Genomic DNA, 17,351 nt, shown 5'->3' on the forward strand with positions numbered 1-17,351 from the left:
TGTTTGTGGTTTATGGCTCCCCTGTGAACTGCTGAATGCCCTCCTTGGGTCCCACAACAACAGTTTCTAGGCTAAAAGAGGCCGATTACCCACTGCAGGCTGTTTCAGAGGCACTGGGGGGCAAATGTGCAGCCTGCCCCGCCCCACCCCTCACTTACCTTAGTCCAGCTGGCTACACCCCCCCCCACCCTGCCCCGCCATAGCTAAGCAACTGGGTTGTTCCCCACCTTTGCCTTGCTCTGGCGCAGTTGCAGCAGGTGTTTCACTTTCCATGTGGAAAGTGAGAAGCATGCCAGCGTGGGCAAGAGGAAAGCAGTCAGGACAAGAAACTCTGATCGGCCTCCCTCAGCACGCGGCAAAGAGGAAGTGCATCGGGACACGATTTCTTACGCCAATGTACTTCCAGTCCCACCACACACCACAACAGAGGGTAATCAGCCAGACTATACAGAATCAACCTCTTCATTACAAGCCTGGGGAAACCCAAACTTTTTTTTGTTAGTACCTAAAAGAAAGAAATGTAAATGCCAGATAAGCCTCAAGGAGAAGGGCATTCCACAAGTGAAAAGCCACTGCTGAAAAAGCCCTGTCTCTGGTTGTCACTCACCTCACCTCTGAAGACAAGAGCAGAGAGAGCAGGGCATCTGAGGCAAATTTTCATTGGTGGGCTGGACAATTTCGGAAGAAGTGCCCTTTAAGTAACCTATAAGCCACCTAAGGCTCGCCATTGGGCTTGGGCAATACCCTAGAAATTCAGTAAAATTCAAATTCGGATTTATTCGGGCATAAAATTATTTGTATGCCCAAAGAAGACAAATACCATATTCGGATATCTGAAAATTCGGATCTGATTTTTTTTTTGTATTTTCTTGGTTTTTTTTCACATTTGCACCTGTAGGGGATGTGTTTTTAAAGCTAGCGGCACCAAAATTTCAGGGTACCATCTTGCGACTCTCCTGATGATATCCACGGAGTATGGTGAAGTTAGGTTCAGGGGATTCAAAGTTATGGACCCCCAAAGGGGTGCCCCATCCCCCATTGTTTCCAATAGGAGGTAACAGGAGATGGGGCTACCCCTGTGAGGTTCCATAACCTTGGATTATGGACCTAACTTCACCAAATTCGGATAGTATCATCAGGACAGTCTCTGGATGAGACCCTAACATTTTGGTGCCGCTAGCTTTAAAAATGCCACCCTGACAGGCACCCCAAGAAATTGCCTAAGATTCTCGGCTCTGCAGTGCCTTGGCTCCATTGTACCCAATGGGGAATTTCTGTGCAAGCTGCACATTTGTGAAGATAGAGGCACCAGATTTTCAAGGTGGCTCCAGGAGGCCTTCCTGGTAATAGCATCCAGGCTTGGTGAGCTTTGCTTCTGGAGGTTCAAAAGGCTTATTTTGTTTCCCCGCTCCTACACATGAAGCCTGCTGGCTGAGTTATTTCAGAACTCTCTCAATCCCCCCCCCACCCCTGTACCGTCCCCAGAAGCAAAGTTCACCAAGACTGAATGCTATTACCAGGAGGGCCTCTTGGATCCACCCTGAAAGTCTGGTGCCTCTATCTTCAAAAATGTGCAGCCTGCACAGAAATTCCTCATTGGGTACAATGGAGCCACTGCAGAGCACAGAATCTGACAGGCAAGTTCTATGGTGGGAAACAATTAACTTTTCCCACCACAGACTTCAATGGGGTTTGCTGTTAGGCCCAGATGGCTCTGTGATGGAGATTTGGGGGCTCTGGGGGAGGGGGTTGTTCTGGGTAGGGGCACTTAATTTCCTGCAGGGCTGCTGGTAACTTTGCTAAAATTTGGATGTCTGGGCACTCGTTCTGTGGGCATCAGGTTCACTTTCAACTGGGTGCCTACAGAATTTGCCCCTCCCAAGCTGTCAGGCCTGCGCCATGTTTGGTCTGGCAGCTCGCATGTACACAGCCTGGATGCAGATGGCCCAGCTATTATCATTGCCCAAGGTCATGGGGCCTCTTCTTGCTTGCAAGTAACTAGCTCAGTAGTGCCTGTTTCTCCTTATCTGCCTTCCTGAGGGAGTATGCCTGTCCCAAAAACAATGTCTCTTTCTCACTGTCCTTTCACATGCTGCTATTATGGGAATGCAAGGGTGGGGGGATTCTGGGCTGAGTCAAACTGTAACCTACAGGTATACCAGGGGCCAGAGAGCCAAACCCCAGTTTCGGCTATCTGGCCGTTGGGCTGACACAGTTCTAATAAAGCTCTTGAACCATTCTTGAGACTTGTTATTGACTGGGGTAACAGACCCTCACACAAGCAAACTTTAGAGGAAGGAGCAGCCTGGTGGGGCAGGGCCGAAGGGTGCCCAGCGGCGATCCAGCCAGGTAAGTGGGGCATGGGGTGGGGTTTCCTGGGGTTCCCCCCACATCCCTCTATTGTGTATTTAGACCCTGAGATTGTGTATTTAGACCCTGAGATTGCATCAGATTGCAGACGCTGGATTTCACCCTGTGTCTGTCATGCACCTGTGATTTGGATTTCTCCAGTGCCATTCATGTGATATTCCACATGTTAAAAAACAGCCCTTGCATAGGATGTCTCTTTCGGGATGGGGAACAGTTGGATGGTGATGTCTCCTGCCTTCACAGTGCCTCGTATCTTCCGCCAATTGCTTACCCAGACTAGAAGTTGAGTAATGACCACGTTCGACAGGTCACATGCCATGTGTAAGGCCGAGCGCCGGTCCTTGTCCCCAGTGGGGGTGTTGATCTGTTCCTTGGAACTGTGAGCCAGCAACAGCAACACAGAACTCAGGTCCTGGTCCAGTACAGACTGGAAGAGCTGGCACCCGAGGGGCAGTTCAGAGGGGGGCAGCGGTGCCAGGAACAGGCGTTGCTCGTATTTGGCTCGGATCCACGACTCCCGCTCTTCCCTGAGGAGAGAGAGAGAGAGACTGTTCCTGCATGGGAGTACCAATGAGCATCTTCCTACCCAGTAAAGAAAGTAGGGATGGGAAGGGAGTGCCCAACTGTGGCAATCTTGCAGTTTGTTTTATTTATTAAAATATTATTTATACGCCACCTTACCTCGGAGCTCAAGGTGGCTTACAAAAATATCTCAATTTTAAAACAGCAAAGTAAACATCAAGACAACTCCCTCTCCACCCAAAAGACAGCCGCAGTCCATGCACGCATGGGACATTAAGTCACCACCAATTTATGGCAATCCCAGCATGGGGCTTTCAAGGCAAGTGAAAAGCAGAGGCTGTTTGCTGTTGCCTTCCTCTGCAGAGCCTTCCTTGGTGGTCTCCCAAGTACTAACCTTGCTTAGCTTCCAAGATCTAACGAGACCAGGCTATACCACAATGACTTCCCTCCTGCCTGCAGGCTACACCTTGCTAAAAGCCCTGGCGTCTCCTGAACGCTTGAAAAGGTGGAGCCCTCCTCCCACCTCTTCAGGGAGTTGGTTCCACAAAGTTGCATTTACAGTAAAGGCACCATCTTTCATTGCTGTCGGGTGGGGATCTCTAAGGCACCTTCTGCAAATGCAGAATAATGCCCTTCCCATCCACTTTCAATACACTTGGCAGCTGGATTTTAAAGTGCTGCCTGGGGCCGCTGCTGCCCAGAGATCCAGAGGCACGGTCAGCCTGGGCATCCTTGCTTTCTAGGGTGGTGCAAAAGAGGATGTGAAATGGCCTAGAGGGGTCTGGTTTCCCATGGCAAAAGCGTGGGGCTGCCGTGCTTGTTGTAGCACCCAGCGCCAACTCAACCTGCCCTCCTGCAAATAGGCGTGGTGCTAACCAGCCTCTTGGAAGCCAGGCCAAAGAAGTGCAGGGAGAGGGCAACTGGGTAAAGGTGGCTGGGATCCCAGGCAAGGCTGTCGTTGCAGAGGTGGGGGTACAGAGGAGACACGTCTTTCGAGGCTCGGAGTGGGGGCAAGCACAGACCTGCCAAGAGAGGCTGGACTTGGTCACCTCTTAGACTCCCTAGAGTGTTACCAGAGATCATGGATAAATTGTGAGAAGGGGGTGTTTAGATGCCCCTAGCAGTAGCTAACTTAATGCATAAATCCAGCTCTGGTGGAGGGCGTGCAGCAGCCAACTTCCCCCCTCTTCTTACCCCCACTGATTGACAGGTCCTTTGCCTGCCCTCTTTGCCACTCTCCACTGCAGAAACAGCTGATCGCGCCCCTGTCCCTATGAAGCTCCCCTCTGGCCACTGCTCCCGCCATGTGTTCACGCTGCTATGGGACAACAGAGCCGTTGCTGGTTTGCCATCGCTCAGACGGAGGAAAGGTTTGTATTTTTTTGCCATGGGGGGGCGGGGCAGGGGGAGTTCAGCTGGGGACTGGACATGGAAAAGATGCAGCACTCCAGTCACCGTTTGGATCTAATTTGCTTAATTTATTCACAATACCAAACCCTCTTCTTGGCCCTGGTTTGGGGTGACTTTTGTATATGTGCCTGATGACAGCAACCTCTGACTCTCAAGGCTGTAGAGAAACACTGCACTAGCAAGTTCCACTCACCGGGATGATTCACAGGTGGGTTTCCGGCGCCCCTGGGTGCACTTCTCCCAGACGCTGTTGGCTGTTTCATTGCCAATGGAGGTGAGCACCAAGGTGAGCTCCAGGGGCCAGTCGTCCAAGTCGAGGGAACGTACCCGTGACAGGTGGGTGCCCAGGTTCCGGTGGATGCCGGAGCACTCGATACAGATCAGTGCTCCCAGGTTCAGGCTGGCCCAGGTGGGGTCTAGGTAAGGAAACCGGCCAATCAGAATCTGAGGGGAGGATCCTCCCTCTCACTCTTGAAAGAGAAGAGGACCGCTTTCATTTCACCTCCCATCATCCCTGCCAGTTGCTCCTGCCCTGAAATTTCTGTGCTCCTTCTGGTCAGTGAACGTTCCCCCTCTAATGACCTGCTTTGTTCCTTTCTCTCCCTTCACATTGGCTGCCGGGCGTCCTACACATCCCACTCTCTATGCCTGAAAACACAACAGCATCCCTGCATTAAGCAGCTTCCAGAAAAATCTATACCAGCAACATGCCCATCCCGATTTTATCAAACCAGACCTCTGGGGTGAAACAGACCCACACCCAGGAGCGAGGCTACGGAAAATGGAGCCCGGGGCAAAATCTGAGTTTTGCGCCCCGTCCACCCGCCGGCGACTTCCCTCCACCAAACAATGATTTTTTGGTGCACCCGATCATTCTAAAAGGGGCTGGGGGCAGGGGGCTACGAGAGCTTGATCTGTCCATGAATCCTGTGATCCATGGGCAGAGTCAGATTGCTGGGATGGGGTGGGGAGGGGGCTGGAAGAGCTGTCTCTGTCCATGGATCCTGTCATCCATGGGCACACACAGACTGCTAGGGATTGGGGGGGGGAGAGTTGTCTCTGTCCATGGATCCTGTCATCTGGGGATGTGGGGGGGGGGGAGGCTGGGAGAACTTGTTCTGCCCATGGATGCTCTGATCCATGGGCAGAATAACATGGCAGGGGATGGGGACTGGGACAGCTTTCCCAGGAGAAAGGTTGATCTCTCGCTCTTGCAGGGGCGAGAAAAAACCCTCCGTAGCCCTTGCAGGAGCAAGCAAGCCTGTTGCTCCCTCTTGCAGGGATGAGAAAGCCCCCTCAGTCGTCCTTGTAGGGGCGGGGAGGGAGGGGAGGCTTCTGCCGGGCCCCTGCAGGCCCCGCTGGGTCTTTTGGGTGGGGGAGGAGGGAGGGGAAGGCTTCCAACGGCCCAGGCTGCGCCCCCTCCCCCGCGCCCAGTGGTGGGATCCAAACATTTTAATAACAGGTTCCAATGGTGGTGGGATTCAAACAGTGGCGCCGCCGCACACACACACCTCCAGTCCCTATTGGGAAGGTTGCTTTAGTAACCCCTTCTCGGCACTCAGAAAAAATTAGTAACCACTTCTAGAGAAGTGGTGAGAACTGGCTGGATCTCACCTCTGCTCATGCCCCTTACCTTTGGTGCCGCAGTAGTTTGGGGCATTCTGGCAGGGCTCGGCCTTTTCCTTCCTGTTAGCCTCATTCTGTCAGATACCTCGGACAGAGGTTGAAGAGCACTTCAGCCTGACTGTGCGCTGCTGGCTGAACGAGCGAAGTGCTCTTTCAGCCAGCAGAGGGAGGCAGTCCCCAACAGAGTTTCAGGCCGCTCTGCCGCCGGAGCAGTCTGTTAAAGTGGGTCAGGCGCAGGCAGGAAGGGGAGGGGTTTGGGGCTGGCCAGGTGCCCCTAATGCGACTTGCGGAGGTGGGGTGCCCGGTCATGTCTCCGGATGTCCCCTACTAGAAGCTGCGCCACTGCCCACACCCTCAAGAGCAGCTTTCCCACAACTCACCTAAATCAATGCTGGAGGCAGAGGTGCAATTTAAAGTGCCAAAGAGGCAGGAACACAGGAGATGCAGAACCCGTCATGAACACACTGCTATCCCTGCTGATATTCACCCTTATTGGGAAAAAGTGCTCGGAGAAGGGTGGGGGAGGCTGCGGAGGGAAAGGTGGAAAGACCCACCCCAGTCTAAGTCTCCTTGGGAGCTAATCTCAGATGGCAATAAATATGATTACTAAGCACATCTTCTTTGCCTCAGGGATACAGGCAATACAGACAAGCAAGATGGTGATGCTCAAGCATCACCTTATCCCAGTAATTGGGAAGGTGGTATTTTTAATTTGCGATAAGTGGGACAAGGATTTTGCGTACAAACCCTCCCCGTCCCCATTGATCATTTTAAGATGATATAATAAACTGAGGATGATTGGGTTCGGCCCTAGTTTAATTATGGCTTAAAAATACAAATGCAACTAAAAAGCCAGTAGGCCCAATCCAGAAGGAGCGGGGAGCAATTGGTTTAAGGAGGGGGCGTAGCCCTGCACAAGTAAATTTGCCCTCCCCAGGACACTTAACCTGGTGGAGGTAAAATCATGCTGGCGGGCAGCTGCCACGGCCACCAGGGATGCCCAGACACGGCACCCAGCACTCAGTGCTCCAATCCAGCCCCAGTCCTGTCGACACAACAACAGTTCCATCACAACCCTGGCTCTTGGCCTTACCCCACCCATTTGGGTGGCATAAGTCCATTAAGCCCTATGGAGGGATTTCTGGCAGAAGGTTGTATGTTTTTCACCCTCCCTGCCAGAGGCGTAGCTGGGCCAGAGGGCGCCCGGTGCACACTCTGTGTTTTCCTGCCTCTCCTGCACCCCTGTCCAAGTAGCCTCTCAAACTCTGTTTCGAGTAAACAGTGCAGGTTGGAGAAGCAGCTTGTTCCCTTCAGGCTGAAAACAGCCTGGTGGGAACTATACTTCCCATGAGACCTTGCAAGCCCCAAGGTCTCATGGGAAATGTAGTTCCCACCAGGCTGTTTTCAGCCTGAAGGGAACAGGGTGCTTCTCCAACCTGCACTGTTAATCGAAGGTAAGTGTGTGTGTACATGTGGGGAGGGGGGGGCGTCACGGGGGCAGAAAACACAGAGTGTGATTTTCCGCCCCCAGGTGCATGCTCGGTGCAACGCACCCCCGGCCCCCTGGTAGCTCCCCCTCTGCTCCCTGCACCACGGGAAAGTCCTCCAGATCGGTGAAGGGTGGTGCCATCCCTGGTCACCCAAGGCTCTAGATTGCGCTGCTGAAGTCACTAAAGGAGTCAATGGAGGCTGACTTTTTAAAAAGCCCATTCCTTTCTTTATGTCCCTCCCAGTCAAATAGCTGGTTGACAGAAACCTTCTGTAGAAGATTCTGTTGGCTTTCCCTTCCATGTTGCAGATAACATTTACCCACATCAACCTTCAAAGTGATGTTTCTTGCCGCGGTCATGATTCGCCTCCACTGCCTATGAATCGGGGGTCTGCAACCTGCGGCTCTCCAGATGTTCATGGACTACAATTCCCATCAGCCCTTGCCAGCATGGCCAATTGCTGGCAGGGGCTGATGGTATTTGTAGTCCATGAACATCTGGAGAGCCGCAGGTTGCAGACCCCAGGCCTACGTTATTTACAACATTATTGACTATGGGGAGCGTCCTCTTTGAGGCGACCCGTCCAATACACTGCTACCAAATTCGTAGACGAGACAAAATGCTTACTCAAGGCCCCGCAGTCCACACACAAGGAGTTGCCTTTGGCATTCCGGATGGCCTGAATGGCCACCGCTTCGCTCTGGCTGTCCATTCGAGCCTACAGGGGTGATACAAGAAAAGCTTGAGGCAACCAGAAGAACCGGCTTCCGGCTAGCTCGGGGGTCTGCAACCTGCGGCTCTCCAGATGTTCATGGACCACAATTCCCATCAGCCCCTGCCACCATGGCCAATTGACTGATGGGAATTGTAGTCTATGAGCATCTGGAGAGCCGCAGGTTGCAGACCCCTGGGCTAGCTTCACTCAGGCCTTGCAGCTAAGGACCATGGAGATCTGCCACCACCCAGTCCTCAAGTCACATGTGCGCAGCACTTGGGTCTCACGGAATCAAGTGATTTCAGTAACCTTTTTCTTTAAATCTCTCTTCCTAGCCCACCTTTTGCGTGCAGTTCTTGGTAGACATCCCATTCTGCAGCAGCATAATAAGCAGAGGGCTGGCCTTTGCCCTGTGTGCCCAATGAGATGGAGCGGTGCTTTTTCTGTGGTAGTCTCTGCTTAATGGAGTACTTGGCCCAGGGAGATGAGCCCAGAAAACCCTCTTGAGTGATGTTAATATAACTTAAACCCTCCCCCCTTCCCCCATCAGTCTTGGCCTGAGCTTCTTGGAGAAAGAATACACAACATATACAGTTATCCCCATCTCTATTTTATCTTCACAACAACCTGTGAGGTAGGTTAACCTGAAAATGTGTGATTGGCCCAAGGTGACCCAATGAATTGCATGGCATCTGCACCTGTCTTTTTGCAGTCCTAGTCTGCCGCTATAACCACTGCATAACATTGCCTGTCGCAGCACGCTCTTTCTGTGATCTGACTGATACTGACCCCTATTGCTATTTTTAAGCTGTTTGTTTTGTGATAACAGGCCTACCTTTATTACCCATGACATGCTTGTTTTCTAAGGGCAGAGATTTGTTTTTTGGTTTTGCGTTCAGTGATGGGACCTTATAGCCTAGAAACAAATTTACTATGACATAATCGAGGAAGTGGCAAAATTTCTGAGAGGTGCTATACAATTACATCATGAAAAGATCTGAGAGGCTACTACTAATTTCATTATCCATGTTTTGATTTTATATTTTATACTCTAGATCTCCTTTATTTTTTAAAAAACGTGTGTGTTAAATTCACAAGATGATGCATTTCTTACGCATTTATTTTATGCCAATACAGCAGGTCTGAATGAATGAATGAATGAATGAATGAATGAATGAATGAATGAATGTATCACTCTGGCCCCTTCCGCACCTACAGAATAATGCACTTGCGATGCATTTTCAATCCACTTTGTAGCTGGATTTTACTGTGCGGAATAGCAAAATCCACTTGCAAACAATTGTGAAAACGGATTGAAAGTGCATTATTCTGCAGGTGCGGAAGGGCCTCTAAGATACAGGGATATCCCTTAAGAGACCAACATTGAAGGTAAGCCTAGATTACCTCAGGGAAAAAGGGGGGAGCCAATACCTTGTTCTTGCTGCTCTCACAGCATTGTAGGCTAGCCAAGATCTGGCTTTCAATGGCCTGGACCCAGGAGTCTCTTTCCTCGAAGCTGCTGGCCTCAAAGTGCCACGTCTGTCCTGTGCTGGAGACGATGATGAACTCAAAGTTCTCCTCCTCTGTGGGAGCGAAAGAGCAGGCTAAGGTGGGGCTGCAGCAGAGGTTGGAGTCATCCCGCACATTCCAAGAAATGATGGCCGCTTTATCCACTACGCTCGTGTGGGTGGGTACCCTACAAGTGGCCGGGGGGTGGGGAGAGAGGGAGGGAGGGAGGGGATGCCCAGCTAGCCAACAATGTTCCTGCAGGGGTGGCAGAGAAGGGAGTGCAGTTTCCCTGATGGCGATGTAGCAGGGGCGTATCTAGGGAAAATGGAACCCGGGGATAAAATCTGAGTTTTGCGCCCCCCCCGGGTGGCCACCCTCCCCCACCGTGACCAAACAATGATTCTTTTACAACAGGTCGTTTCAAAGTCACCATCACATTATAGAACATGCCCCAACTCACATATCTGAACACAGCAATGGGCCATGCCACACAGCAGAAATAAAAAATGTTGAAAACGTTTTTAAAAAGCTTTCAAAACGTTTTATTATTGCTGTGAAAACATTTTATGGTGTTGTATCCAGTCCCCCCAACTGGGGGAAACGGCATCCCTTTCAATGTTATTTAAACTGGGGACCCCAGATTCTCCCTTTAAGGTGGATTTAAAAGGAGAATCTGTGCTCCCTAGTTTAAACAAGAGATGCTGGAATCCACCCCCAGTGTGAAAATGAAGAAAACTTGTACCAACCAGGCTACAATAATAACTTCAAAAATTTGTTCTCCCACTGGAGTAGCAATTTACTTATAAGTAACTCCAATGGGAGTTTGTAAACAATTTTTCCAAAACATTTTGTTACTGTTTGTAAAGTTATAAAATTATTTTGGTTACTTATAAATAAATTGCTACTCCAGTGGGAGAACAAATTTTTGAAGTTATTATTGTAGCCTGGTTGGTACAAGTTTTCTTCATTTTCACTTTGGTGTGTACCTTCCCCTTTTGCATAGCATGGAGGAATCCACCCCCAAACAGCATCATTTCAATGGTGTTTAAACTAGGAAGCCCAGATTCTCCTTTTAAATCCACCTTAAAGGGAGAATCTGGGGTTCCCAGTTTAAACAACATTGAAAGTGATGCTGTTTTGGGGTGGATCCTCCCCCACCCTGAAACAGCATCACTTTCAATGTTTAAACCGGGGACCTCAGAGTCTCCCTTTAAATCCATGCCAAAGGGGGTGGATTTAAAAGGAGAATCTGGGGGAAATTGGGGGGTGCCTGTTGTCAGGGGTGCAATTGTTAAGATAGCTGCAGCAAATTTTCAGAGTATCTTCAGGAGACCCTCCTGATGATACCACCCAGGTTTGGTGAAGTTTGGTTCAGTGGGTCCAAAGTTATGGATCTTCAAAGCTGTAGCCCCATCTCCGATTAGCTCCCATTGGAAACAATGGGGATGGGGCACCCCCTTTGGGAGTCCATAACTTTGAACCCCCTGAACGAAACCTCACCAACCCTGGGTGATATCATCAGGAGAGTCTCCCAAAAAATCCCTGACATTTTTGTGCTGCTAGCCTAAAAACTACACCCTGCAGGCCAAAAACTGAAAAAAACCACTAAAAATACAAAAAAGCCACAAGTGGACCTGTATTTATTGCGCCCCCACAAGGGGGTGCCCGGGGACATTTGACTCCACATGTCTCCACTGCAGATACGCCACTGCGCTGTAGCCCTATAAACAGAGCCTGGTATATAGGGTCCCCCCCTTTTCTGGGGCAGGAATCCCACTATCTATCATCTGAATGTCGCAGTCCCTCAGCTATATTCATTGTTGCAATTCCTTTACTTTTAATCTGCAGAGGGCTTCACGGTCTTGTGCTTGAGTTGTGCTTGCCCTGACTACGGGGCTGTGGGTCCAGCAGTTCTTTTTCAGGTTACTGATGAGGAGCCAAGACTGTGGGAAGATGAGTGGCCAAAGCCACACAACAGGTCCACAGCAAATGTATAACCATCTCTCTTACCCCACAACTATCCTTGACATGTTTTGGGATTTGAGAACTGCCAGGAAAACCCAAGTCCAAAGAGTCCACCAGTACTTGTGTGTATATAGGGCAAATCTGGAATGGACCCTTCTGAGCCTATTGACTTCAGTGGGCTTAGAACAGGGGTGTCCAACTCTGGCGCCCCAGATGTTCATGGACTGTGATTCCCATCAGCCCTGGCCAGCATGGCTGATTGGCCATGTGGGCAGGGACTGATGGGAATCGTAGCCCATGAACATCTGGGGCGACAGAGTTAGACACCCCTGTTCTAAGTCAATTGGCCAAGCTGGCAGGGACTGATGGGAATCGTAGTCCATGAACATCTGGGGCACCAGAGTTTGACACCTCTGGCTTACAAGGTTGAAAGGACTGCACTGTTAGCTTCTATCCTATCTCTGCTGAACTATTTAAAAGGAATTTCTGCTAGGAAGTTCAGACAGATCTGACTGAGTGAACAGAAACCACTGTGGGCTTCCTTCTTAGTAGGAAGAAGGGGACTTTGGGTGGGGAAGCGTTCTGGGTTGAAATCCAAGGTATCCTAATCCATCAAGCAAGAACAGCTTTGGATACTCTGGAGACAGGCAGTAATTCTTACAGAACATTGCAGGTCATATGATAGAGGCATCATTTCTCATTTGTTGCTCCCCCCCACCTCCCGCCCCGGGCCTATTGTCATCTTCAGGAAAACAGCTTTGCAGGTTTCTGCAGCATTTCGAAGGCTCTTACACCTGTTCGACCAAGGTTTACAGTGGGACAGGGTGAGACAGTAACTTATTTTAAATACAGACAGGCCACCTTTGTGTAAGCTGACCATCCGTCCCGCTTTTGGCGGGACATTCACGCCTTGAAAGAACTTGTCCCACGTCCCGCGGGTTTTCCCCAATGTCCCGGGTTTTGGAAGGCTGCCGCACTGCCTTCTGGGGTGCAAGGCAGTGTGGCAGCCTCCCGCGTGGCCGCAGGAACACACTGCCTTCTGGGGCGCTGCCATTTCCCACCCTGTCACAGGGTGGGAAACGGCAGCACCCCAGAAGGCAGCGTGCTCCTGCGGCTGCGCGAGTGTGTGCGTGCGCGCGTGTGCCCACCCGTCCCGGTTCATGAAGGTGACCATCTGGTCATCTTACCTTTGTGCCACAATGGGGCATCCAAGGCAGCTTACAGTAACATTAAAGTACACATAAGCAACAAGTCAGGGACTTGTGAGGGATCATGGAAGAGTGCAAGTCTCATTTCCTTCTTTAGTTCCTCTTCCTCACTGACCTTCTCCTCCCCCTTCCCTTGTTCAATGTTGCTGCCTCCCCTACCTTGTCATGGCTGCCACACCCAAAGCCCCACATCAAATCTTGAGGCAGGCACCTCAGGGTATGTTATAGTGACTGTCGGAACTCAAACTGGTACCCCAACGCCACTGAATTTCCTCCCAATGTCTGGTCATATGTATATGTCGATGGTAAGTTCACCTGAGAGTTTTTACTCCCCTTGTGTTATGGGTGTGGGGTGTTTTTTTTTTTTTACAAAGTTAGGTTGTTCTGGAAACCTGGGTTTTTCCTTGGGTTTGCAAAGGTCTCCTTCATAACTTTAGCTGACCCACCATTTTGTGGATTTTGCTATATGTTCAGAGGCCAGCATGTTACAGATAGACAGTGATATAAAAACGTGTTAAACAAAGATAATTATGAGGAAAAGAAGCAACAATAAAACAATGCTAATAATGCCTCTATTATACTGCCATAAGCTCTGTTACTCAGCATTTTACTCCCTTTTGGAACTTTTAAGTGTGGGAACGGTGTGGGGTAAGTCATGACCTCATATCCTTCCTGCACCTGGGCTCCTGTACTTTCAAGCACCATGAAAAAGTCAGAAGTTCCACAGGTTCAACTTTCCCCATTTGAAGGGCTACAGGATGGCCCAAGGTTGGCACCTTTTCATTGGACAGACGTCATGGGCCTTTAATAGTTGCATGAGAAACAAAAAGGTAAACCTTTCTCCAGCAGGGTGAGGCAATGATGGCAGAAGCTTCATTGGTTGGATTTCTGCCTCACGTACAGTCCAGAAATCCTGTACGAACTTAGAATACACCCCAGAACACATTCCCCCATGCCTGCTTACTGGAGGATAGAAATGGCATCTGGCTTTCTGCTGTGACTGATGTCACTAAGAATCTCTAAAGTTTATGGGAATACAGTTTGAAAACCACTGTCATCAGGAAATACTCCATTGCATATCCCACTGTAAGAGTTCACAGGTCTCCCTGGGGCTGCCCACCCCATCCCCACAATGCCAGCTGTGGGGTCAGGTCACTCCTGGTAAAAAAAAACCTGGAAGTGACATAGGAAGCTCTAGGAAGCGCTGCAATTTCTAAAGCTACTACTGTAAACAGCCTTCCCAGTGGTTCCTAGAGCTATGCCACTTCCATTTTTTTCCCTGGAAAAACCTGGAAGTGATGTCATGTCACTCTAGGAATCGCCAGAAACTCTATGATTTTCCCATAAAATCTCCAGTGGTTCCTACAATGACATCATGGCATACATGACACAAGCAGCCCATGTCCCTATGCTTCAAGTTTCCAGCAGGTGTCAGGCATGACTTGGCATAGAAACCCTACCCACTGTGTGGACAGAGGGAACTTTAATACTCTGTGTTGGCTGGAGAATTATTCTGCTATGGCCGGGATACACCGGGATACATAGACATCTATGAAGGCCACACATCACAATGTAAGCACGACTGCATGCAACGGGCTGCCACGGCACAAAGGCGCTCGCACCTGCCACCGTCGGACATTACCTGTTTTATAAATATTTCTTAAACTACCAAAGGTTTTTAATTTCCACATTTTACGCTTGGCTGCCGAGGGTCCGGAGGGGAAGCAGGAAGCGAAAGGCAGAGAAAGAGAAGGGAGGAAAAGAAGAAAGGGGAGAGAATTCAGAGGAGGAAAAAAAAATAATAAAAAGCAAAGGCTATCAGAACCCACAGACCCAGGGAACGGGGGTGGCAGTGGTGGCGGACGAGTGAAGCACGGTGATGGGAAGTGAGGGAGAAAGCTGTGAGGGGCGTGACGACAACCCTTTAGTGGAGGAACTGCAAGAGAACGTTCCAGGCAGCCGTACTCAGAGTGGAGACAAAAGATTTGTGGAGGGATACAATTACTGCCTAGTGAAGGCACAACAGGCCGGAAGGGGTGGAAATGGGCAGCTCATTTGGACTTCACGTGGTTCTGTCTGGATTTAGAAGGGGACAGATCCCCTTCCACAGACCCCCCCCTCCCCTTTTTGCCTACAGCGGTCATGGCATCTCTCACAGCCTTCCTCCCCACAACAATAATTAGCACTTGTAAAGTACTTTCAAGTATTCAGAGAACTTTAAATACATTAAGACGTCCACCCATCCTGTAAAGGAGACAACTGTTATTTCTCCCTTATTGCAATCAGGGTGGCTCAGGCTGAGATAGAGAGTTCAGAAAGAAAGGATAAAGGTTGCTCATTTTGTTCTGACCATAACTGACCATAGTTCTATCCACAGGGAGTGCACGGAAGGTTGCTTCCACTATTCTAAACCAGTTCCCATCGTTCTACCAATGACATTTTAAACCAAAAAAGATGTGCCCTTGAAACCCTCCCCCCTTAAATACTAATAACAACACCGGGAGACCAAATTCAAATGCCAAAACTGAGCTGCGATTGACCCTCCTTTTGCTTGCCCGGATGGTCCCTAGGCTAACTGAGGCTGCACATTGTATTTTATGGATAGAGGCGTGATCTTTTCCTCATCTGTTTAACCCTAGAGTGGCTTCCCTAAGGCCACCCAACGGGATTCAAGGCAGAGATAAGATTTAGATCAGAGTAATTTCGGTTTTGACGCTCAACCATTTTGGTTTAGGGTTGCCAAGAACCTGGAGGGAAAAAAAATAACCTGTCTCTTTAATAGTGCATTAATATGTAGAAATAGACTGATGATTATTTTCATGGCATGAAGCTACATAAAATCACAGAAAAAGGCACCCGGGGCAAGCACTTAAATTGCGCCCACCCACTATGCAATGGGTCTTCCCCATCTTGGAAGCCCAGCTCTCCGGTGGTCAGGTCTACTCATTCCTTTCAACTGCAGATAGACTAGCTCAGTGGTGGCAAACCTATGGCACGGGTGCCAGAGGTGGCACTCAGAACCCTCTCTGTGGGCACGCACAAACAGGGTCACACACCCCACACACATATCTAGGCTGGCCTGGGCCACTGGGCTCAATTATTAGCATTAAACCTAAGACCTAATTTTGGGGAAGCAGTGTAGGTAACCCTGTTAAGCGCTGTTAAACCCCACAGATTTTCATGTGAAGAACTAAAGTGTGATCCTTTAACTGGGAGTAAGCTCAGTTGCTGGCAATGGGGCTTGCTTCTGAGTAAACCCTTCTAGGGTCGTGATTCACCTGTTGGGAGAGTTGCACGGTTTCTTTAAAGCAAAGCCACCGACAACCACCAAGCTTGCTCCCGAGTAATGCATGCCTCGGAGCCAACCGTTTTTTCTAAACTAAAACCTCAGTATTCAGGTTAAATAGCTGTGTTGGCACTTTGCAATAAATAAGTGGGTTTTGGGTGGTAGTATGGGCACTCAGTCTCGAAAAGGTTCGCCACCACTGGACTAGCTCTTTGAATTGTTGCTTTTTAATGGTGGGTAGACCAGCCCTCCAAGCGGTGCTGGTTTCCTGCTTTGCAAAGGGGTGATCAAGGTTCCCCATAGCAAGTAATGCCTGGGGCTCACACCCTGGCTTACCCCACACTGAATACACCAGTGAACATCACTTGAGAAATATCATATTCTGAAGCCTCTATTAAAGGGCCTGTTGGCAGCCACATCGATGCTATGCCAGCACTCATGCGGTTGCCTTTGGTTTCAGTTTGCATTCCCAAGGCCAGACAAGCTGAAAGAACACCTTCTGCCGGAGTCCAGCTCCCTGATTTTTTTGCAGAGAAGGGGCTGTCTTTTGAGTGGTATGATTCTGATTATTGCTCAAAAATATAACATGTGGGCAACTGCAATTCAATTCAGTATCCTTTGAATGCCAATAATGGTGACAAGGCATAAGGGACAAATCTGGTCCAGAAGGCAAAATCTGAGAAGTTCCCAGAGGCAAAATCCCATTGACAATAATGACAGAAAGGCACACATTTCCTGTTTATTTCAACAGGGGTTTCAATGCCCCCATGTTCAACAGTGTGTATGCATGCGTGTTTGTGGACAATATATGGATTTTTCAGCTCAGATACCACCACCATAGCTTTGAACATACCTTAGCACAGCCCCCTTTTTAGTTCAAAAGTGCTGATTCCCACACCCCATGCAGATAATGAATATCATAATACAAGCATTTGTACAAACGCTCTATCGCACTGACACCTGGCTCACAGCATCCCCCCCTTCCCCCGCCTAGGCACCAATTCAGACTACATGAAATCTGCATGGTAGGAGGCGCAATTGTGTTCCTTGGTCCCCATGAGTTGTTTGTCACCTCAGCAACAAATATAAATTGGAATTTTTGTCCTGAGGGATGTGACTGTTTACTTCATGTGACGTGGTGGAACCAACTCTCCCCTGTCCTCACAAATACGTGAGGCCTCAACATTTTACTCTGTCACCTGCAAACTGCCACTTGTTCCCATATGGAACCGCAGCCTCCCTCAGACAAG

General features: G+C 49.6%; 1 protein-coding gene across 1 annotated transcript in view; it reads right to left on the reverse strand.

The window, feature by feature from the left end:
- Nucleotides 1–17,351, reverse strand: part of LOC125428049 (arf-GAP with GTPase, ANK repeat and PH domain-containing protein 2-like) — a 110,944-nt gene that overhangs the window by 3,944 nt on the left and 89,649 nt on the right. The window contains exons 8-12 of the mRNA XM_048487626.1: nucleotides 14,458–14,517; nucleotides 9,565–9,716; nucleotides 8,046–8,136; nucleotides 4,496–4,718; nucleotides 2,642–2,897 (exon numbers count right to left, since the gene is read on the reverse strand). Coding sequence (XP_048343583.1) covers nucleotides 2,642–2,897; nucleotides 4,496–4,718; nucleotides 8,046–8,136; nucleotides 9,565–9,716; nucleotides 14,458–14,517 — 782 coding nt within the window. The remainder of the gene's footprint in view (nucleotides 1–2,641; nucleotides 2,898–4,495; nucleotides 4,719–8,045; nucleotides 8,137–9,564; nucleotides 9,717–14,457; nucleotides 14,518–17,351) is intronic.

This window comes from Sphaerodactylus townsendi, linkage group LG03 (assembly GCF_021028975.2).
Source record: "Sphaerodactylus townsendi isolate TG3544 linkage group LG03, MPM_Stown_v2.3, whole genome shotgun sequence".
Lineage (NCBI taxonomy): Eukaryota > Metazoa > Chordata > Lepidosauria > Squamata > Sphaerodactylidae > Sphaerodactylus > Sphaerodactylus townsendi.